The following is a 24,008-nucleotide window of genomic DNA, read 5'->3' on the forward strand; positions in this document are numbered from 1 at the left end:
TGCCTCTGTTAAAAAATATAAAATATTTTTTAAAAAATTAAATGTTAAAAATTATGAAGTATTTTTAATCTTTTAAGAGATAATCATTACCTTTTTTTTTAAGTGTCTTTGTTGATAATAACTTTATATTTATTATAGGATATTTAATAAAGATAAATATAAAAAGATAGAGTTAGTTTGAAAGTAAGTAATAACTTTATTGGGAGTGTGATTCGATTAAAAATGTCTTACATTTTTTAATGGAGGAAGTGACTTATTAAATGTCTTAAAATAATTTTTTTCCCAACTTATATTAAAAATAAAAAGATAGATATACAATATGCAATAAGTCATAAAATTAAATTTACAATAAAGGTAACATTAAAAAAATAGTGACAAATAACCCTCCATATACCTTATATTAAAAATTATTTTCTTAAAAAAAATGTTAAACGGAGTGTATCTGTTGCACAAAATATTTCCTCTAATTCGTTCGCACTTTCCCTCCCTCCGTGAACGTGCCACTTAGTGATGCCAACTTTTTTCTTCTTGGACGACGAGGAAAAGGGACAATACTAAGCAAAGAAAACTATGAGAGTTAACTTGGAGCAGTATAGTCATTACAAGTCTCAATGCTCCAAATCTTATCATGGCGTCCCTTAAACGATGATTCCCAATGTTTACCTGTTTACGAGATTCCATTTTAACTGTCTAGTTACATATTTGAACTTTCATTGAACATTATCACAGATTATATTTGTCTTCCGATTCCTTTTAAGTTTTCTAACCTAGGCCCACCCCAGAAGTTACAAAGTTTCAATGACAACTAGAGAAAGGACCCTAAAAGGATCAAAGACGAGAAAAGTGATAAAATTTACATGACAACATAGTCTAGTCTTCAGGTGGTTTCATGCCAACAGAAGAAATGCACTGATATAGGTAATAGCATGAAAAGTTTAAAACTAAACCAAATTGTAGTGCCAATTAAAGTCTCAATCGTGTCCAACAACAGTGATGGTTTTTGCACATTTTGAGGACTGCATTACATGCTACGAAGAGTAGTTGACACTCTCATCCATCATGCATAAAGATCTATACCCCAAAACCTCCCAGGTTGATTAGTTCTATATTTCCTGTCCAAACCTTTGATGAGTTCCATGTCTTCTTCAGACAGCTCGAAATCAAAGACGTCAAAATTCTCTTTCAATCTCTCCAGCTTCGATGTTTTCGGAATGACCACAGTATTCCTTTGAATGCCCCAGCGAAGAGCAATCTGGGCAGCAGTTTTCTTGTACTTCTCAGCAAGACCCTGCAATACAGGAAATGAACCAATTAAATTACTTTCATAAATTATTCACACCAAAAAAAGAAGAAAGCCTATAGTTGTTTCACTCACTTTCAGAACTTGATCATCCAAACATGAAACTGAACCAAACCACTCTGTGTTAGCCGCAGCACCTCCCAGTGGAGTGTGGGCTGTGACACAAATTCCATGCTTCTGACAAAATTTGACGAGAGAATCACGTTGAAAGTATGGGTGGGCTTCAATCTGATTAACAGCAGGCTTCATCTTGGCATATGCTAAGCAATCTCGGGTCAGAAAGATATCATAGTTGCTGCAAGGAGCTCCTTGTCAGGCAGTGATTTTAATAAATAGATAAAAATATTTCAAGATTAGCTTTCTCAAGTCAACCCTGGCAAAGTATAGACCTCAGATGAACCAATGATGTACATCAAAGTTTCTTGACAGTATAGATGGTCTATCAGATCCATCCATATTTCATTATTTATACATTTCACCAGAAGTCAAACCAACATGGATAACTTGGTTTGAATCAGGTTACATAAACATGAGGCGAAGTAGGTGAGAAAACTTGAATAATTTCAAATTTGACATATACATCGACAAACATAAAGAAGCTTTGAATATTTATCACATGAGAGTGATGCAGGTCAAGTAAAGACGGCTAATATATAATCGGAAATCACTAGAAGATGTTGCAAGCAATATCTACTAAGTGACGATGGCTATTGGGTAGCTACTAGATAACAGCCAAGTAAAGATCGTATTAAAGTAACAAATCTGAATATTCAAAAATAAAACTTATGGTAATCGACAAAAGACAATGGGCAACCTGTTTCCAGTCATTCCTTAAGAATGTAAATTTGATGTAAGAGTTGAAGAGTGCACTTGAAATCGTGTCAATGATGACAATTGCATGAATAACAAACTTGGTTGTATATTCTTTCTTCATGCACTAAAAAAAGTATTCATTTCTTCTATCACACAATGAGTAGATAAATTTTTTTTATCAGAGCGAATCCTGGACAGGATTTACAGAGCATCTACTGGAACATAGTGATAGTTCATAGAGCCAACTGCACCTGATCCCTATGCTACGAACCAAACCCAATGAAACAAGTTCTTCCATAGCATGCCAGGTAGTTTCCAGGGATATGCTGGTGTCTATGTCCAGGACCCCGTCCTCACCCAAAGCACTGTCAGTTGTACCCACTCCTGCATGCATGGAGATTATAACAAAAGTATCTAGTAATGGGTCTGTAAGGGACATTGGGCCTGGTATGCCAGCCCAAGTTTATAATAGGAAGAAAATTACAAATGAGAAGGGTAAGCTGGACAAGGAGGGAGGGAACATTGAAACGAATTCTGACATATAGTGCTGGTGAGTGTGTGAATGGGGGAGAGTGCTGGCCGCTTGAATGCTAGCATTGGGAGAGGCCTGTGAGGTTTCACTGTGTCCTTTGTTCTGTTTTACTGTGTGAGACTTGGCATAGCTGTGTTACTGCCTAACTGGTTAAACATTCGCAATCTCTCACAGAGGTTGGTTGTTCAATCAGAATCTTGCTTCTGTTTTCAATGTAATCACAGCATCAAATAATACAAGGGCTTCATCATCTAGAAACAAAATAAGTGTAATTGAAATCACTTGTTGATCCTAAACATGACCAATTTAATCCGCTAGACACTAATTTAGAAAAATAGGTAAATTAACTATAAACGAAAAGAAAGAAAGTTGAACCACATGAGATATTAAAAAAGCTCATTTCAGGTAGTTCTGAATATTGAAAAGAGGTTTAGTTCTGATCCTATAATTTTGGTGTCAACGTTTATTGTATATCTGTATGCCATATTAAAACCAATTGCTTGATTTGATCATTACTGTTTTGAAGCTTAAAAAAGATTAACACTTAATAGTTCTGTCTATGTATGCAAAAAAATAAAGTAGACATCAAGTCAAACAGAGCAAAGTGGACACACCAGTATGACGTGTGGCTACAGGAAAGTGAACAAGATATAAATCCAGATAACCTAACTTAAGCTTCTTCAAACTATCTTTACAGGCCTCAAAAACGTGCCCATGGTCAGAATTCCAAAGCTGCAAGTTTACAATGCCAAGGAAAGATACAATTATTCTCCAAACGATGACAACTTAAATGACATCAAACAGATAAGACAGTCCAGGATTTGATAGAAAAAGAACCTTGGTAGTGATGAAAAGATCCTCCCTCTTCACTAGCCCAGTTTTGAAAGCCTCTGCAAGAGCGTCTCCGACTTCTGCTTCATTCTGGTAATCAGCTGTAGCACATTCAAAATCTTGTCAACCACCAAATGCTTTATTGACACATAGGAGGGTTAAAAGGTGAATGCTTCAATGCTATGGACTGTGGAGCACATGCACCACTCATAAGAAAGCGAAAAAAGGCAGTGTGAGCTCAACGCATCATAGGTATTAGTATTACACAGAATGCGTTGTTTTAAATTATATAAGATAACTTTTTAGATTTTTAGTGTCCACATGTCAAAGTCAGTATCCAAACTTCCGAGCCTGATGAAATACAAGAGACCAAACAGCTGAAATGCACCCAAATCTTGTCAACCACTATCTGCTTTTGAACACATACAAGGGTAAACAATTAATGATTTAAAGCTAAATGAAGCATGGACATTTCAAAAATTAACCCAGCGCGTGTTCAACAAATAGGTATTAGTATTATACACAATGCTATATGTTAAATTACACAAAATCACTTTTAGATTTAGTATACAAGCTTCCTAGCCTCATAATATACAAGAGACCAAACAGAAAATCTGAATAAATCAAAGAAATTACGCCAGCAAATCAAAACCCACAAGTTTCCAAAGATGAAACAGTGAATACCCTTAAAGAAAAAACGGGAAGGTGTGTACATCGAATTATAGCATTAGCGTGTCTTAAAATCATTTAGACCAATCGGTTAAGAAGCATGAAAAATCAAGGAAGACAAAGAGGTACGATCTCTGCATCTGGGGAAAAAAATGAGCAAAGCAAGTTAGTTTTCACATAATTAAGCAAACAAATGGATCATTTTAAAACTAAAACAACATATAAAGATCCAAGAAAGAAAGAAATGGAAGAAAATAATACATCAGCGGAGTTGAAGAATCCCAAAATCAAGGGGAGTTTGAAGGATACCAGCACAATCGAAGTGGCGATAACCGAGCTTGATGGAGTTGATGATAAGATCTCTGATTTCTTGACTTTGCATGCGCCACACACCCAGGCCGATTATCGGCATCTTGAAGCCATTGTTGAGTGTTACTGCCATTTTTACTCCCCTCTCGTCTGCTCTGCTCGTCCACTTCCGTAGCCAGTTATGCTTTCAGTTTCAGTCTCAGCATTTATCCCTGGGATTCTCTTAATTCGGAAAGCAAAAAAAATAAAAAATAAAAAAAAAATAAAAAATCTCTTTGCACTTTAACGAGTGGAGCCAAACATCTACTCTCTAAAGAAGCGAAGACACATCATTTTCAGTTTTTAATCATCTTAATATTTCATTTTTAGCACATTAATTCGACAAATTTAAGATTTTATTTCAAATTTCAAACATATTAATTTTTTTGATAGAGTTATTAATTTTTTTTAAGTGAAACTAAAATTTATGAATGAAAAATGAAAATGCAGAAGTCCCTAGAAGCAGGAAAACATAAGGCCCAATTTTTTTGTTTTGAAACAAATTATCGGACCGAAGCTCTATGAAATTTCTGGCTAAAGAAAAGCTCCATGAAATTAGGCCAATATTTTGGATCACTTGACCCGGATTGAATTGGGGACCCGAGCGTCTAATTATAAACTAATGGACACATACTTTCCACGTCCCTCTTTTCCTCACCGGTAAGCATAATCGTTCAGAGAAATAGAGAGCCCGAGAAAGGTCGAAACTTTGAAGATCTCTGAGAAGAAATAAGACTTTCCAGATCTATCTGACGTAGTTGTAGATCCGTAACCGATAATGAGTTCGTTCAGCGGCGATGAGACGGCACCGTTTTTTGGTTTCCTCGGAGCCGCGGCTGCGCTTGTTTTCTCCTGTAATTGGATCTCCTTAATCCCCATCTTATGTGTTTTTCAGTCGTTTAATTTTTTTTTGAAGTAGATCTATATGTTTCTTTTCATGATCTATATAGTTTCCTGTTGATTCGGTGATCGGATTTTATCTTTGGTCCTGTGAAAACAATTGGGATTGTTCTGCTGAGTTTGTTCTTCAGGTTGATTTTGGTTTGTATTTCTCTGAGTAAACTGTTGTGAAAAGAATAGACTTGATTTATGGTTTTGTTTGCATGTCATTAGGAAGTAATAGTGGTCGATTAAGCGGGCTTTGATCCGTTTTGAAACCGTCATCGTAGGATTGGAGAAACTGCCGCGAATCGTAGAATCAGTTTGCACCAAAAAAACCCTGTAAATCCATTTGTACGAAAATCAAAATGATTCCAATCAGTATGAAGATTGGATTGAGAATTTTCAGTTTGACGACCTTTGCTTTGCAAATGGTAGAAATCTAATTGCTATCTTTAATCTAGAAAGCTCAGGCGACCGGATATAGCTACAGAAATATCTTCACTTAATTTTGGAAGTGAATGATAGGGCTGTTATGTTTTATTTATTTTTGGGTTTGGCAGTTAAAAACAAAATATTGGAGTTTCTCTATTCCTTTAAGAGAGTTCGGATCCAGACTTACTTAGGTTGATTGTATTGCAGGTATGGGAGCTGCCTATGGCACAGCAAAGAGTGGCGTAGGAGTGGCTTCCATGGGTGTGATGAGACCTGAGTTGGTGATGAAGTCCATAGTTCCTGTTGTCATGGCTGGAGTTTTGGGTATTTATGGCCTTATTATTGCTGTTATAATTAGTACCGGCATAAATCCTAAGGCCAAATCTTATTACCTCTTTGATGGGTATGCACATCTCTCCTCTGGTCTTGCCTGCGGGCTTGCTGGGCTTTCTGCTGGAATGGCTATTGGTATTGTTGGTGATGCTGGTGTAAGGTATGATCCTTGTCTCCTTTGTATGATATATTAGTCTTTTCTTAATCTGGTTTCTTGACAATCTCGATTTCTACTTTTTCTTGCTTTAATGTTAAGTTTTTTCTCCTCAATTACATATTGATATTCAATCCTTATCAATTGACTTGTGAAAGAAAGAAGTTGTGATTATAGCTGTACATTCTGTGATTTGAGTAGATAAATGAGCACATTTCAGATGTCAAATGTCGTATGGTCCTTGATGGAATGCAAATTGGTCTTTGCTAGCCTATTCTTGTGATGAATATGATGCATGTCTTGCTTGTGATTATGCAAACGTATTCCCATTGAGTGATTCTTGAGTAATTAGCTTTCGTCTACAGAGCTAATGCACAGCAGCCAAAACTTTTTGTTGGAATGATTCTCATCCTGATCTTTGCTGAAGCACTTGCTCTCTATGGTCTCATCGTTGGTATTATCCTGTCTTCTCGTGCTGGCCAGTCCAGAGCTGATTAGGAAAGGTGCTGTGCTGCCAAATTATTCTTTCATTGCCTATATGTTTCTACCTTTTTATTTGGGGAACAGGGGGTGAATTATTAGATATTCTGAAGTTATTGATGCTTGGACAGCACTTACTGGCTTTAATAATTATTCATGTGGAAGTACTTGCTCGAGCAGCCAGTGGGTGTTGTTTCGTTTGTTTAAGGTAGGTTTTTCCTTGCCCAATAAAGCTTCTAAAGCTGACTCCTTTTCCTCGACAATGTATTATGCCATATGATCTTAGAACTGATGTAGTTTTTTTCATGTTGCGGGAACTGGTTATGTAATGATTTTATTATCAATGAATCTTCAATGTGGTCATTGGTCTTTTGGCATATTAGACTCGGGAAAATGATAAATAAGGACCACATAAAAATGACAATTACAATTTATGATCTCGGATTATTGTAATTTCAATAAAGATTATGGTTCTTAATTGTGAGGAAAAAGTTCCCTTTGACCAAAAAGTTCCATTTTTGTGATGATTCCCCTACAATTGCTCAAGCAAAATAAAATGCAACACAACAGTCGATTAACTCAAAAACTCGGAAGACAATTCTCAGGTAATTCCAAGTACTTGTAAACGCAAGCTACGAGAAACAAAACAAGACAGCAATGATGCGGGGAAGAAGAACCATAGAAGGGAAGTCTGGGAAGAAGTAGATGTTGTAATGTGGACCAACCTAGCCCCATATGAGTGGGGGGAAATGGGTTTTTCTTGGCAGGTTGGGACTTAATAATAACTTTTTACGTGTAGCATAATTTTTAGGAATTGCTTGTTTCAAGTTCGTACACTTCTTGGGGACGTTATTCGTTGATTTAAGGAGTTAAGGGTTTTTTTTTTTAAAAAAAATGAAAATGTATAGCTAATGATAAAAACAGTATGGTATGTTATTTCTGCAAGATGATAATGATAATTGATGAACTATAATAATTTTTCCGTGGTCAGGGCGTTCTGTTTCAGCTGAATAAGATGTACGCGTGGCGCATGTGGACTTGTGAAGCTGCAGAAAGCGAAGTTTCGTATTTCCGTGACTCACTGGCAGGACAGTAAGCACCAAAGTAGCCGTGTGAAGCACAGCAGCATGATTTGAATTTGGGTGCGTTGGTCGGAGGTTTTTGAAGGGAAGGTGAAGAGAGTTGATCCCTTTCTTTTATTTAGTTGGTATTTAATAAAGAAAAGGGAGGAGAGTCATTTATTTGATTAAAAAATTAAAGGAGCTCTCCTATCAAATTTGGGGTTTTTGGAGAGAGGGAAGAGAGAAAATTATAATTAAATTATTTATTTATTTTTTAAAAAATTCTAAAATTATGTTTTGACATTAAAATGTTATACATTATTTTTTCATCTCTCTCTTATAATTAATAAATTTTATCACTTTACAAAAATTAATATATAATTTTTATTTTCTAAAATTTTAATATTTCTTTATTAAATACATTGATAAAATATAATATTAATAGATTTATTCTTAAAAAATGTTATTAATGTAAGTTCATGTCTAAAGTTATTAAAATATAATATAGAACGAATTTTAAATAAGGACTAAGATGTGACATAATTGTTAATGGATCTCAAAAAATTTCAAATTTTAGTTCAGCATAGGGAGATAAAAGTAAAAATAATTTTAACTGTGAAAAGATTAAAGTATCTTTTACTTATTATATAGAATTATTAGTTATTAATTTTTTTACTTTACTTGTTAATTTATTAATATGAGTTATAAATTATATGAGTTGATATGTCAATAATTATATAAGACTTAATATTAGTTGTTTAATTATAAGCAATAACATTATTTGTTATTTTGTTAATTTTACTTGTTAATTTATAAATATCAGTTGTCAATTACTAATAGTTATTATAATTTATTAATATCAATTATAAATTACTGACAGGTCTTGCAATTTACAATTGATGTTAGTAAATTAACTGGTAAAGTTAGCAAATTAACAATTAATGTTACTGCTTGTCTAACAAACGAATGTAATTTACAAGTGATATTGATATATTAACAAATGAAGTAAGAAAATTAATAATTAGTGATTCTGCATAACAAGTGAAGGATATTTTGATCTTTTTATAGTTAAAATTAGTTTTACTTTTATCCCTTAGACTGAATTGAAATTTCTTAATTTTTTGGGGCCCATCAGTAGTTATGTTACATCTTTGATCCTTATTTAAAATTCTCCCTATAATATAACTATTTTTACTAATAAATCAAAGCAAAAAAATATAAACCAATTTAAAATTGATAAGAATAAAATTATTATTGGTTCTCCTCCCTTCCTTTTCTAAACCAAATTAAAGTTCATTAAAAGCCCTCCCCTCCCCTCCCCTAAAATTTCTCCCCTCTCTTCTAACCAAATACACTGGAATAATTTACAAGATATAATAAATTACAAAATATGAAAATTTTGTGTATTACCAAATGTTTGGCGTGCGTTAGTCACAAACAAAGCACTCCGATTGCAGTCACAAAATTGATCTGTTCATCAACTGTATTAGGCCGACCAGGAAATCGATGAGGAAGCTTGCGCAGTGCTCATGAGATGAAGCTAGCTGCTATCTTCTTTACAACATGATATATGGAATATGAGTCCTCTAATAGACATGAATTACATTTAAAAAATGTGATCTCTCTCCACAATTAAGATAAATAAATGGACGTTCCATGATCATATTAATTATCTTATACATATACACACTGATAAAGAGATGCAGAGCTTGCCTCGTTCCACGGATGCTGCACATGATATTAATTCTAATATTATTAGAGACAAAACAAAAAAATTATTGTGATGTTAGCTGCTTTCAATTAAATAAAAATGTTTATTAGCATAGATATTTAGTTAAAAATATTTTTTGTATAAAGACAAGATTATCTTGTATATATACATGGATTGAAATTGTTGTTAATCACGAGTTTAAGTCGGGCTCAATTTTCACATCATATGCTCATCTTTGAGATGAGATTTGTACTATTCAAATTTTAAGTATAATTTTATATTATATTTATTAAAAAATTTGGATGGTCCATATTTTAAGTGTAATTTTATATTATATTTATTAAAAAAATATAAAAATTATAAAATAATTTTTATAAATTTTTTATTTTTAATTTGATCTAAATTTAATTTAGAGGGTCCAATTTAGATCTAGATCAGATTAAAAATAAAAAATTTATTAAAATTATTTTATAATTTTTTAAAAATTTTATTTTAATAAATATAATTTAAAATTATATAATAATATTTAAAATTTAGATTATTCAAATTAAAACCTGAATGATCTAGATTTCATCAAGAATGAGCATACTGTGCTCGAGTAGGAAAAATTTGTTTTGTTCCTATTCAAATCCCCACCCTTTAGAATTGCCATCGGACGGCACTGTTGTTCTACAGTGCCATCTGAAGCAATTATTTTTTTAATTAATGTTTTTAACTTAAGGTTATCAATGTTAAATTTTTTTAGATATTTAAATTATATTTTAAATAATACTTTTAAATTTTACATATTACAATAATAATAAATAACTTTATCTTATTAGATAGAATTGGCTAGATTTTTAAAATGTATGATATTATATTAACATACTTTATAGTTTTTTTTATAAAGAAAAAAAACTAAATTTAAAACTTATATAACATTAAAAGATGAAAAATATATTTTAGCTCATTTTGATTTGGGTATCAAGCGAATAAATATTTTTTTGATTATTTTATAGTTATATTGTTTTAAAATCAACTATAATTTTTATCTCGACAAGCTTTATTTTCTATTTAGGTAGGTGTTACCAATTTTAAAATAAAAAATATTCTTTATATTTTTAACATACATGGAGTTACAAATTGACTGCCCTTTTTATAAAAAAAAAAATGAATTCATTAAATTTTTTTGCTCCCTTTCATATCTCTTGAATTGGGTGGATTAATGTTCCGGGCTAAAAATCTAGTTAAAGAAGGTAATTTTGTGTAGATTGGCCTGCGAAGTGAGTTTGCCTTGTGATGGAGACGTCTTCTAATGAGATTGAGATTGTTTCTCGATTGTATTGTGAGTATATGGAGGCTTCAATCCCTCGCTTTGAATAATACTCTGATTGGTCCTAGCCCCGGCTCTTACACAAAATAATAATAATAATAAAAAGAAGAAGAAGAAGAAGAGATGCAGAGCCTCCATTTGAGGACGCGGACGCATTATTTTAGAAATCTCAGGCGACAATCGATGTTGCCACCACCGGAAACTTTGTCACCGTCGAGAATTCACGGTGGTCATCCTCTTTGTCTGCCTTCCTTCGTAGATTCAAAACTAGGGTCCTCCGTACTTTTTGTCAATTCCTCTGGAAATATATCGGTCCACCCACATGGTTCTTCGACCTTGCCTCATCAAGGGATTGATTTACTCAACATCGTGAAGAAAGTCGTTGATCCAAAATCTTTTATAAAAATGGGTGCATATTAAATCTTTTAACAAATTTTATTAATAATTTCACAAGTAGTGATTTTTAAAATGATAAATAATTATTAAACTCCTAATAAGTATTGACATAAAAAGTAAAAATAAAATTTAAAATATATACTATAAAAATTTGTATTGTTCATTAATCAAGTTCATAATAATATGTTAAATGTTTATATGGACTTGTTATTTTCATAAATTTACTAATCAAATTATTAAGAGAAATTTTTAAAGTTAGTAATAGGATTTATTATTTCACAAATAGTTACTTATTAAATTAATAATAAGGATTTGTTAAAAAAATTTAATATGGAGTGATTTTTATAAATTTTTATTTATTTTTATTACTAAAAGCTTACATATTAAAAGTTTATATAAACTTGTTATTTTATTAAAATTTACTTAAAAAAATTTTCAAAGTCAATAACAGAACTTGTTATTTCATAAATAATTATTTGTTGAATTATTAATGGGACTTGTTTGTTAAATTATTAAGAAAAATTTTTAAAGCTAGCAATGAGATTTATCATCAACAAAGATTTATTAAAAAAATTTAATATAAAGTGATTTTTATAAATATGTACTCGTTATTTTATTAAAATTTACTTATCAAATTATTAATAAAAATTTTCAAAGCCAATGAAGGGATTTATGAGTTAATAAATAGTTACTTATTAAATCATTAATGGAGACTTGTTTGTTAAATTATTAAGAAAAATTTTTAAAGTTAGTAATGAAACTTATCATTTTACAAATGATTATGATGACTCACATATTTTGCATTTGTGTTTTTTATTTTTTATTTTATTGCATTTTTTATTTTTCATTTTATTTTATTGATTTAAACGTATAGTTTTATCATTGAATTTTATTATTAATTCATTTGCATTGAGTTTTGATATTAGAAACATTTTGGGTATTTTATATATTTTATTAAAATTAATTTTTTAATCTAAATTTTTAATTTATTAATATATTTTATTACTTGAATAATTTTTGTTCTTATTTTTAAGACTTTAATTGATTCAAGCGCATTAAATTAATTTAGATTCAGTTACTTTGTGTTTTTAAACATTTTAGGCCTTTAGGGGCCAACTGATAATTTTTTGCATTTGATTTTTTAAATCAGCTTTTGACTTTTCAAAGAGGAGGGAAAACGCAGAACGGAAAAAAAAGGAAAAAAGAGAAGCACGCACGGGTTATCGTCTTGGTGAGTTCGGCCATTGACGAGAGGCAGCTGAGACTCGGTTATGGGTTCAGACGAGAGGGTGGATCACACAGTCATCTCACGCCGAACCACCGCACACGGATTTATCACACAGAGTTCGTCGCACATGCTCGTCTCCCTCTCTCGGTTTCAGTTCGAAGGCATGGGGTCGCAGATTTGTCACACCGATCGCTGACTTCTCTCGTGTTTCAGTGTCTCATACATCATCCACTGTTTTCTTCAAGCATTGAACGTCCATGGCAACTCTCACAGACATCTTTCTTCAATCAGTCATGAGGAGATTGAAATGAGTGGCTGAATTTTCTTTGGAGTTTTTCAAGGGAGATGGAATTTTTATTTGAGTTTTCTTAGTCTCATGCTTTATGATTCTGCTGTCATTCATATCTAGTCTCTTTGATTTCCTTTTTGTTATTGACTTGGCAATGTAAATTTGGTTAGATTGAATTCTCTAATTAATTTCATTCTTTTAAGAGACTTAAATGTTATGATTTGATTTTAAAATTGAATGATGTACACTATATGTTTGAATTTATATTTCAATGGTTATTGTTGTGTAAATGCTAATATATTAAATTCTTATGGTGATGTTTGAATCATTTAGGTTTTGTTTAGCTCTTAAATTGAAGTTAATTGTTTAATTTTTTATTAGTTCTGTAGAATTTGAGGAGAGACCAATAAGGTCACTCTTACTAATCCTCCCTGGTCTTCAAATCTCAATGTGCTAAACAAATTTTAACAAATTATAAATAAGATTTCAAATTTTCAATATTTAAAATACTCCCATACATTTTCTATATTTCCAAATCAAAGTTTAAAACATTTGCAGAAGCCTGAAAAATGAAGAAAGAATCAAAACATTTGCATTAAAACTTAAAACAATGAACTGTATAAAAAGCAACACATGCACTGTGACTTGTTGCAAATGCTCCATGTCGTGCATGTGTTTATGCCATGCGTCACAATGCATTACACATTTTTATAGCATTTTGCTATCAAATGACAATACTAAGGGAGAATTTTCGACGCGTCCCATTTTTTCGTTTGATATTCGATTGGGGTGATCTAAGTATGTATAGAGAGCTTTCTTCTAATTCTAACTAATGGCATAAATGTTATAAGCAAATTATTTTTCTATCAAAAGTTGGACACTCCTTTTAAAACTCACTTCTTTTCACAAAAGCTCACAACTATGGTGCCTAAACTCTCACCCATATGTCAAAAGCCTACACTAACATTTAGACAACACTTAATGAACTATTTAGAACTCGAGTAATACACCACAACCATTCTAATATACATATATTATAAATTCAACCCTTAATCTCTCAATTCATAAAAACACAAAGGGGAGGTAACTTGCATAAATTCATTCATATTTAACCATGGGCAACCAAAATACACTTTACTCTATTTGCACTAGTATTTCGACTCTATACAAACTTTACAATCACATACCAATAACTCAAGGCACGAAATACGCACAGTATTTTTCATTTATAATGCAAGTAGCTCAAAATAATGGTATAAATCCTAGGTGGGAAATTAACCATCAAAATACACATAAATAAAACTAAAAGGCCTACAAACAGGATTTACTCAAAATCATATGCGTCTAGTCATTTTCCTCGATCTTGATCTGATGAGAGACGTTGAAAATATTGAAGAATGAGGAGTGAGTATAACCACTTAATAACCAAAGTCAATATAGCCTATACAGTTGCATATCAATTAAAAATGGATGCAAATGGTAATAAATTCGAATATCATACATATATAGCAAATATAGCCTTGGCCATAATAATAACAGTCATGTGACCGAGCATGCAGCACATATCATTTAGTTTCTCACAAATCAATACATCTTGGGATTGCAAAAATAACAATCATGCATCCTTAAAACATTCCAAACTATACTAATAACAACCATGTAACCAAAACTAAATGTTTGATCATTGCCTGCCTTATACCCTTCTTTTACTTTCGATATGAAACTTGTCGCTATCAGTGGCTATGTCGGTAATCTAACCTTCTACTTGTGAGGAGCTAGTAGGCTAGGGTTAACTCACCCACTCATGTACCACGATTTTATCTAATACTAACAATTATGTGGTGTCGTATCCCTAATCTAGCCTTCTTATGAATCGGTAGAAACCGGTTAGGTTTGAGTCCTTTAAAGAACAAGTAGGACAGTCTTGAATTAACCATAGCATAGTAGCTACCTGTTGATTTTAATGATCAATGCCAAGGTAAGCTTCTGATTTTGATTATAAGCTACTAGTATCACATGAATTTACTAATCTACTCCTCTTTTTACGCTAAACTTCCGCCAATGATCTACACACCTATGGACACTTATGTTAACACCATTACTAATATCATATCATATTCATACTATTTACTTTATCAATTATTCTCCTCATGCCAAATGGCACAGGTTCCTAATTCTCCACATATCAAATATCACAATTTTTTCATCAATTACATGAATAGAAATATGCATAATATTTTCTACAAGTTAAAACCATTTTACACATTGCCAAATTTACATCAAAACGTTCACGAGCATTTAGATAATTTTTGAATAATTTAAATCACTAACATATAATTAACATTCAACTATACAAATAAGATTTCCCTCGGTTACCTCAAATTTTTAAGAGTCAAAAGTTTATCCCTCAAAACAATCACTTCTAAAGCTTCTGAATTGGCTTAAACGGTGCCAAAACTAATAGTTTATAACAAAATCACAAGAATATTCATTAGTATCCCATATTTGAGCAATTTCCAACATTCTAACTTCACATTCTCTCTTGATCAAAATTATAAACTCACTCTCAATCATACTCAATGAGTTTACTAGGTCTCAATAATTCACATTGTCATTAATGAATCTTTAAACCACCATTAATGGCTACCAAACACTCTCAACTCCTTAATAAATGCAAATTTTTGGCCATTCTCAACAACTAATAACTCATAAAACCATTAATGTGAGGTTTAAATATTTTAAACAACTCCTATTATATCTATTTTAGCCAATAATTTTAGACCTATAGTTCATATGAACTGAAAATCACTCTTCCAACTCAAACTCTAGCTTTAACTTTCATGAAAATGGAAGAAAAGAGGAAGAGGAAGACATAATATACTTACCTCGTGAGTTAGAAAGCTTTAAAATGTCTCCAATGGTCCCCAAGTCTATGCTCTAGCAGAGTAATGAGTGTACTCTACGCTCCTCCCTTTCTTCTCTTGAACAGACACGAATTAGTTTAAGCAGGATTTTGGCCGTGCACTATGCAGAGAGGCCCACCCTTTGTTGGTTGCCTTTGTGAGCCACGAATGACATTCCTCACCTCATGGCATATGGCAAAGAGGACCTTTCTTCAATTCTTTCTTTTCTGTTGATGCCTGGATGGCGTAACTTCAATTCAGACTTGCATTTAGGGATGAAAATCATAATTGTAACATCCTATTTTTTTAGATAAAAAAATATGGAATTTAAGTTAATAATAGAAATTTATATTATTTGAGATTATTTAGAAATAATAATATGGTTAGAAATTTAATTGTGAATTTAAAACTCAGGTTTAAAAATTATATAAGAAATATTTTATTAAGATATAATTTTAAGATTTAGAATAAAAAAAATATATGTGTGTGTGTGAGTTAAAAAAAAAGTAAAAAAAAAAAGAAAGGGGGGGAACTGTAGAAGTCCCACATCGATTAGATGTGGGAAGAGAGAAACGCTCCTCGTGTATAAAGGAGCAACGCGGAGGCATAGGCAGAAGCAAAAGGAAAAAAGAAACTTTTACAATTTGTGAAAATTGTAACTAATGGCTCAAGATGCAATTTGTAAAAATTACAAGTAATGGCCCAAAGATTTAAATAATTAAATTTAGACTTATAATTTTTTTAATATAATTTTAGGATCCACAATCCCATTTTTATATTATTTTTCTCTCTTCCTTTCACGTTGCTCAGTGTTTTCTCGCAAGGGGAGATTATTTTCTTTTTCTTCAGGTATGTTCTAACTTTCCTGTTTAGATTAGCATTTAAAAATTTATTTAATTATAAAATTAATTTTATAGTTATTTTCTAAATAATATTAGCTTTCTAGTGATATGATTATTTTGTATGATAGAGTAAATATTCTTATTAGGATTTTTCCATAGGATAGTTAATCTGATGATATAATGGATTAAAAATATAGGTTAAAGCTCTTAGGGATATAATAAATATTATAAAATTTTTTTTTGAGGTTGAAACTCACGTTTAAGAATTTTTTGAGTTAAACTCTAGATCTATATGGTTGAATTTATGTTGAATTTGAGATGTAGGGATGAACCTCTGATTATTAAATATTTATTTAAGTATGAATAGGTATTTTTGAGGTTATAGAAAAGTGATTTGAGGCTTTAGGATAATTCTAAAATTTTTAATTTATTTTTGGACGAATTTTTAGAATATAGAAGGATGAAATTGTGATACTAGAAGTGATTTGAGGCTTAAAAATAGTTTATTAGGGTACAAAAATTTTAAAAAAGAATTTAAAAAGTTAAATGAGGCATAAATCTTAAATTAGTGTTAATATGGATTATAAATCTAAGACTTTCTAACTCTTTAAATTAGAGTTATTTATTAATTTTAATGTAAAATTAATATATAGTATTGTAAAATAATTATGTAGATTATATTGACAAAGATAGTGGTGAAAAAGGAATTGTAAAAGGGAACTTGTTATTCAAAACACAAGGTAACCATTATTAATGTGTTGTGATGGGTGTGTTTGTGAATGGTTATGTGTTGTTTTATTGTTTGAAAAAATTATGAATTATTGAAAATAAATATTGTATATATTTGTTTGAAATTATTGCCAAGTGGGTTAAAAAATTTATTTTTGTTTATCATGATAACATATTATTGTTCGGATATATTTCTGTTTGGATATTTGAATGATGCATGACTTGTCAGGGTATTTTAATGTATGGTGTTAATGGGAATTTCTGTTCGGTTAATTATTACCACGTGGTAAGCCCTCATTGGACCCAATGAGTGGCGTGTTGCTTGGTCCAACTCACCTTTGGCTGGGTGATTTGGCGTTCGAGCATGACGAAAGGAGGATATAAGGTGCAGTCATGCAAATTAAATCCTTGTTCGGTTTGTTTGAAAATATTGTTCGGTTAAATGTTTTGTATGCCCACTTAGCAATCGCATGATTAGTTACAACCGCATGCATCATTACATATTAATTTTTGGTTACTGGGACTTTTAAGTCTCATTTTCCCTGGTTAATATTTTTACAGGAGCGAATCCGGCTGAGAAAGCACCAGAGGTATAACTATGGTGTATGAGACACCATCTTTTACGTTGCCGCTTATTTTAAATTATACAATGTATCTTGTGCCAACTTAAGACATATATTCTTTGTGAAGCATGTAAACTCTAATCCTTTTTATTAAAAGTATTTATATGATCAAGAGGATTATGTTTGTCCCTCTTGATTTATGATCTGATTTGAATATCATGCCATGAGGATTATGTCTGTTCCTTATGATTTTAATTGCCTTTTTGGATATTTTAAGACTTGTGTTATATCTTGGATGTATCATGGTAAGAAAATTTTCTACCATGATAATGATTTTAATAATTTGTGAAAAATCGGTTTGTAAATTTGAGGGTGTTACAATAATCATTTACACAATTTAGACCCCTCTGGCTACACACTAAATTAATAAACTTAATTACTTTCATTAATCTTAATTAATTGGGTTTAAATTTTTAGAATTTTATAAGTTGTAAGTGTTAGAACATGGTTAAGAAAGGCAAGGTCTAATTCTAGAGTCAAGTCATAGTTTGACATAATTTTTAAAGGGATTGTGTGTTGATTTAAGTCATAATCACTTAATCCTAATGGTAATTAGGCATTTGTTTAATATCAAATGACTTGTGAGAATCAAATGAATTGAACTTAGAATTCATGGTAAAAGTGGATTCAAGTCTTGAAAAATTCACTTATTTGCTTGGTTAAATCAATTCCACTTCATTCCTTCTTTTCATAAAAAATTTAGAAAAACCAAAAAAAATAATTTTTTTTATTTTTGTCAAACTAATATTGACTTTAAGTTGTAAATTACTTTATGAATTAAGCTTGGTTGCTTAAGCTTTCTCTCTTGGGATTTTAATGACTTAGGATGTACTCAACTATATTCTAATTCCTTTGAAAAGCTTAATAGGACTTTGGGCTTTTTAGGTTACTTATTAAATTATCAATGAAAACTTGTTATTCTTGATTATAAAAATAAGTAAACATTTTGTAAAAACCAGTGCAAATTAAATTTTTTAACATGTTTCGTTGGTAATTTAACAATTAGCCATTTATAAAATGACTATTGATCATTAAGTTCTTGATAATTATTAACATGAAAAGTGAACATAAAGTTAAACATATATAAAAATTTAACCTAGTGACTAACTATTTTTTTGGTAGGCAAAGGAGGTGGGTTCAACTCTCCCTTAGTCACCTCAACAAAAAAAATTAATTTATCTCCCTCATCAATTTGGCCATTGGAGCTGGAGCTCTAGCGGGGTGGTTCGACCATTAGTATCAGAACTTCAATGGTTGCTGATAGTCAAGAGATTTTTTTTTTGAAAAATATGAGATGTAGTTTTATCTTTTCACATTAAAATTTAATTACACTGTGCTTTTTAGATCTTGCTGGGTAAATTCAGAATTATTTAATCCTTTTTGATAAATAAAATTATGGAGAGGTCCTTTACTGTGATTTTTCTTTTTAGAATTGTTTGGTCCTTGATCATGAATAAATTGCTTGGGAGGTTTTTAGATGCGACTTTCCTTTAATTTTTCGGTGGGGCAATTGTAACTTTAAAAGTGGCAAGTGGAATTTCAAGTTGAATTTGCTGAGTTCAATGGAGCAATTGCCCCTTTTTATTGTGAACGCGGTGCGTCCCTGACAGTTGGAGTTGAATTTGCTTAGTTCAGTGAGAGGAATTTGAATTGGGCAAAAAAGTTGGTGGTGATCGGTGTTGCCAGCTGTAAAATTAGTGGGTTAAGAATTTATCCAAAGGTCAAACACATGCTCCCCCTTTTAAAAAATATAAAATATTTTAAATTAAATTTTATTCTAATAAAATAATTATTTATTTTTAAAATAATTTTATTTTTTAATATTTATTTTTATTTAATAAAATATTTCATTTTAAAAAAATGTCAAGTAATTTATTTAATAATAATATTTAAAAAAATATTACATTTTAAAAAAATTTAAAATGTCTTATATTTTTTAAATATTTAATTTATTAAAAAATATTTTATATTTTTTTAATGGAGGAGGGAGTATAAATTTTAGCATAAATAATGAGAATAAAGTATGAGGGACAGAACAGATGACGCTGGAGATATAATTTCAGCTTCAAAGGAGGAAAATTTGAGTCAAAAAGCAGAAGGGAAATAACCATGGGACAATGTGATAAACTCATTGACAAGGTATCAAAATTCAAATAGGTAGATAGGAGATGATCAGGAAACATTGGGTCGGCTTGATTACCTATTTTCAAAATATTTTTTTATTCTAAAAAATCAAAAAAATCTGTTTAAAAATGTGTTTTCTCACTTTTTGTTATCTATTATAAAAAAAATGTTAAAAGTTATTCTGAAAAACTAAAAGACTAGAACATCTCCTAATTAAAAAAAGACCATATCATCTTTTAGATATTTTGTTACATTTTGTTTTGCAAAATTAGAAAAAATTATAAAAAATATCATGCTTTCATTAATGATAATTATATTTATAAAATAAATTATGTTTTACCCTTCATTTCACCAAGTTAGATATGTTTTTTAAAATAATGATTTAAATATTTTTTATTTTTTGTTTCCAAAATTTGCTTTGAAAACTATTCCATAAAATTGTTTTACAGAATATAAAAACAAAAAACAGAATGAAACAAGCCCCTTATATCTTGATCTTTTGTTCTTTTCAATTTTCTGCATAGGAAAGAGTGAAAACTACTAAATAAATTTTTCCTTCAAAATGATTGAAAGAAAAAAAGTTAAATATTTACTATAATTTTCTCTTAACTATAACCATTAATAAATTATAATAATTTTTTATTGTTATTAGTATATATTTATTTAATTTAATTCTTTTTATAATATAAAAATTAAACAAATTAATTTAATTAAAATCAGTTCAACTTTAGTTTGACCACGGTTTAATCAATGAAACGTGTATCGATGTATTTATTAATCCAATAACCTATTTAGTTTTTAAAACACTGGTTGGACATTGTATGACCAAAATCGTGGTTACTAATATTTTTGCTTGTTTGCCCTAGCTGTCATGGTTTATTCATTTTTCTTCACAACTCATTATAAATTTAACAAGTCATTATAAGAAGTAACAGATCACCATTAGCCACTGTAAACAAAAACTAAAACGACCTGGCATAATAAAAAACTATAAATTTATAAATTAAAGACTATTTCTAGACCACGCTAAAAATTTGATTGAATTAGCTTTTAGGTTCAAAATGAAGGCAGGTGTGTAAATAACTTTGCATTGTTTTTATTTTAACCTCAATTTACAAATTTTAATCCAAACGCACTAGCACATACTTTCGGCCAAAAAACAAAATTAAACTAGGATATACTCCCCCTGCTTTCCACGGGAGCCAATACTTTGTGATTAATGCCAATATTTTCCTAACGCTCCTCATCCGCTTCCACATTCCACTTACGACGTCTTCTTTAATTTGAAGCCTGTCGTACTACCACGTCCCCTGCACTCTCACTCTCTCCTCGTTCAAAAATTTTGCATTGAGAGATGCAGACCTTGCCTCGTTCAGTCAATGTTTCAGTAGCTCCACTGGCCTTCCCTAACTCCAATCTTGAAGCTCATACTTTTTGCCAAACCCTGAACTTTATAAGGTTCATAACTGGGGGCCTCCATGCTTCTCTGTCAATTCCTCTGGAACTATATCTGTCCACCCACACGACTCCTCCACCCTGCCTCGTCAAGATATTGGTTTACTCAATATCGTCAACAAAGTCGCTGATCCAAAATCTTCTGGGGGTCTCGCCTTGCAACTTCCTCTCATTCTTCGACTTCCGGATGTACTCAAGCACCGGCTTGAGTCCCTTAATTAACTCTGCCTTCCAACACGCAATCCAATTTCAGGGTTTTCCAGGTTAAGAGCAATCACGACCGGTTCATTGTGGAGGACATTGTGAGATTCGGTTTCTCTTTCCGTTTCGGGTTAGAGGCAGGTCCAAGGCTGAGCTCCTCCTTGCTATGAGCTGTTTGTGGAAGGTAATCCGGAAGCCTTTTTGATTTACAACGGGTATAAAAATTCTGAGCATATATCTCTAGCCTTGATCGCGAGGAAGCTTGCCTTGAATACCATTATCGTTCTCGAGCAAGAGGAGGAAGTTGATATCATTATTGAGCTGCGTAAGAAGCTCTGCGTTCGGCGTGTGATTGGTGTTCGAGCTAAACTGAGGACAAAACATTATGGACATTATGGATCGACTTCAGGCGAGAAAGGCAAGTTTGGGCTGACCACGACTCAGATTTAGCAGGTCGTGAGAAAGCTTGAACAAGTGGGCATGCTTGAATGTCTGCAATTTCTGCATTTTCATGTAGGTTCTCAAATTCCTTCAACGGCATGCGTCACTGATGGCGTGAGAGAAGCCACGCAAATCTATTGTGAATTAGTTCTACTAGGTGCTCGTATGCAAGTCATCGATATCGGAGGTGGTTTGGGTATTGATTACGATGGCTCCAAGTCGACGCATTCTGATGTTTCAGTTGGATACACTCTTGAAGAATATGCTGCAACTGTTGTTCAAGCAATCCAACATGCCTGTGATCAGAACTCCATCAAACACCCTGTAATTTGCAGTGAAAGTGGCAGACCTATCGTGTCTCATCATTCCATTTTGATCTTTGAGGTTATTTCTACAAGCATATAAAAAGCACCGACTTTCTCTGCGTCTGGATTGCAGTAATGGGTTGGCGGACTGTCCCAGGATGCTTGTGCTGATTATCATGAACTTTGTTATGCGGCCATTAGAGGAGAGCACAACACCTGTTAGCTTTACGCGGAACAACTGAAGCAGCGACGTGTTGAACAATTTAGGCAAGGGTCTTTGAGGATTGAACAACTTACCGCTGCGGACGGTTTGTTTGAGTTGGTCCGTAAAGCAAATGGGGAAAATGATCCAGTTCGATCATACCATGTTAATCTCTCCGTGTTTGCTTCCATTCCTGAATTCATTGGAATAAGACAGCTATTTCCTATAGTTCCCATTCATCGTCTGGATTAGCGACCAACAGCAAGAGGGATCTTGTCAGATTTAACATGTGACAGTAATGGGAAGGTGGACAAGTTCATAGGCGACGAACCAAGCTTGCCCCTCCATGAACTCAAAGACGACGATGAAGCTGGAAAATACTACGTGGGAATGTTTCTGGGTGGAGCTTTCGATGAGGCAATAGGTGGAGTTCACAACCTTTTTGGAGGGCCCACCGTTATTCGTGTGATACAGACCGACGACGACCCACATAGGTTTACGGTGAAACATGCAATGTCAGGGTCGTCGTGTGGTGATGTCCTTTATGTTATGCAATACAAGCCCCAGGACACGCTCGAAACATTAAAGCATCGTCTGCGAAAGCTTGTCGTGGAAGAGAATGGCGATGAAAGTATGGTGACTGCTTCAGCATTGTCTAGTCAGCTAGCTTGCCCCTTCAACATGCTGACTTATTTGGTGTCATCGACTTCTTGCTGCGATACTCTCTACGTTGAAGAATAATGCATGTCTTTCGCTATTGCAGTATATAGTGCAATTTATCGCTTCCAGGGAGAGTTGAATTAATACTGTGTCTTATTATTAATACTCTGTCTGTCAGGTTGAATTAATGACGTCCTTTTATTGTCAGAAGAGGGTTTATTGAGAATATAAAAGTGTCTTTTAATAGTTAAGAGTTGTTTTAAAATAAAGTAGTCGCATGTCACCGTTGATTTGTATGTTCGGAATTAAATGCTACCCTAAAATTGAGATTAATAATTTATATAATTCTTTTTATATTTTTCTCATTTTATTATTTTTTATAAAATATAAAATTTTATATCTTTTTCTTAAAAAACATAAATTTTACCAAAGTCATGCTCATGGATTCTCAATTTTAGAAAGTTCATTTCCTGTATTTTTAATTTGTTTAAGGGCAAGTCAATCCATATTGAGATGAAAAATTTCACAAATTTTTAGCAGTTTAACTCCATTACTGTCTGCACGAACGACACATCTAAAGACTAAAATGATCATACGACGTTATTACTTATTCTAACCTCTGCATACATATCAAACAAGTCTTTTTTTATTTTTTAATTTAACATTGAATAAAAATTTCAAATTTATTCAAAAGAAACAAAATTTCCTGTAGATGAATTAATTATAGTACTTAATAATGAATTGTGTGGAGG

General features: G+C 31.9%; 2 protein-coding genes and 1 pseudogene across 4 annotated transcripts; 2 read left to right on the plus strand and 1 right to left on the minus strand.

The window, feature by feature from the left end:
• Nucleotides 1-806: 806 nt before the first annotated feature.
• LOC129287131 (NADP-dependent D-sorbitol-6-phosphate dehydrogenase-like) lies at nucleotides 807-4,664 on the minus strand. The gene is made up of 6 exons (XM_054923288.1): nucleotides 4,455-4,664; nucleotides 3,483-3,577; nucleotides 3,260-3,377; nucleotides 2,365-2,497; nucleotides 1,376-1,595; nucleotides 807-1,288 (listed from the first exon to the last, which is right to left on the minus strand). The coding sequence occupies exons 1-6, from the start codon at nucleotides 4,585-4,587 to the stop codon at nucleotides 1,058-1,060; spliced, it is 930 nt and encodes a 309-aa protein (XP_054779263.1). The 5' UTR covers nucleotides 4,588-4,664; the 3' UTR covers nucleotides 807-1,057.
• Nucleotides 4,665-5,136: 472 nt separating this feature from the next.
• On the plus strand, nucleotides 5,137-8,033 carry LOC129286027 (V-type proton ATPase 16 kDa proteolipid subunit). Of its 3 annotated transcripts, XR_008587476.1 has the most exons (5): nucleotides 5,137-5,347; nucleotides 6,015-6,300; nucleotides 6,660-6,797; nucleotides 7,380-7,541; nucleotides 7,766-8,033. XR_008587476.1 is itself a non-coding variant. In XM_054922068.1 (4 exons), the coding sequence occupies exons 1-3, from the start codon at nucleotides 5,272-5,274 to the stop codon at nucleotides 6,790-6,792; spliced, it is 495 nt and encodes a 164-aa protein (XP_054778043.1). In that variant the 5' UTR covers nucleotides 5,137-5,271; the 3' UTR covers nucleotides 6,793-6,797; nucleotides 7,766-8,033. The 3 variants fall into 3 exon arrangements, 2 of the variants coding, with proteins under 2 accessions (XP_054778043.1, XP_054778042.1); XM_054922068.1 differs by lacking the exon at nucleotides 7,380-7,541; XM_054922067.1 differs by lacking the exons at nucleotides 7,380-7,541; nucleotides 7,766-8,033 and having other exon boundaries at nucleotides 6,660-7,137.
• Nucleotides 8,034-21,411: 13,378 nt separating this feature from the next.
• Nucleotides 21,412-23,358, plus strand: LOC129285132 (arginine decarboxylase-like; annotated as a pseudogene).
• Nucleotides 23,359-24,008: the final 650 nt, after the last annotated feature.

Source organism: Prosopis cineraria, unplaced genomic scaffold (assembly GCF_029017545.1).
Source record: "Prosopis cineraria cultivar Desert tree isolate PC_DT_omini unplaced genomic scaffold, ASM2901754v1 PC11, whole genome shotgun sequence".
NCBI classification, from domain to species: domain Eukaryota; kingdom Viridiplantae; phylum Streptophyta; class Magnoliopsida; order Fabales; family Fabaceae; genus Prosopis; species Prosopis cineraria.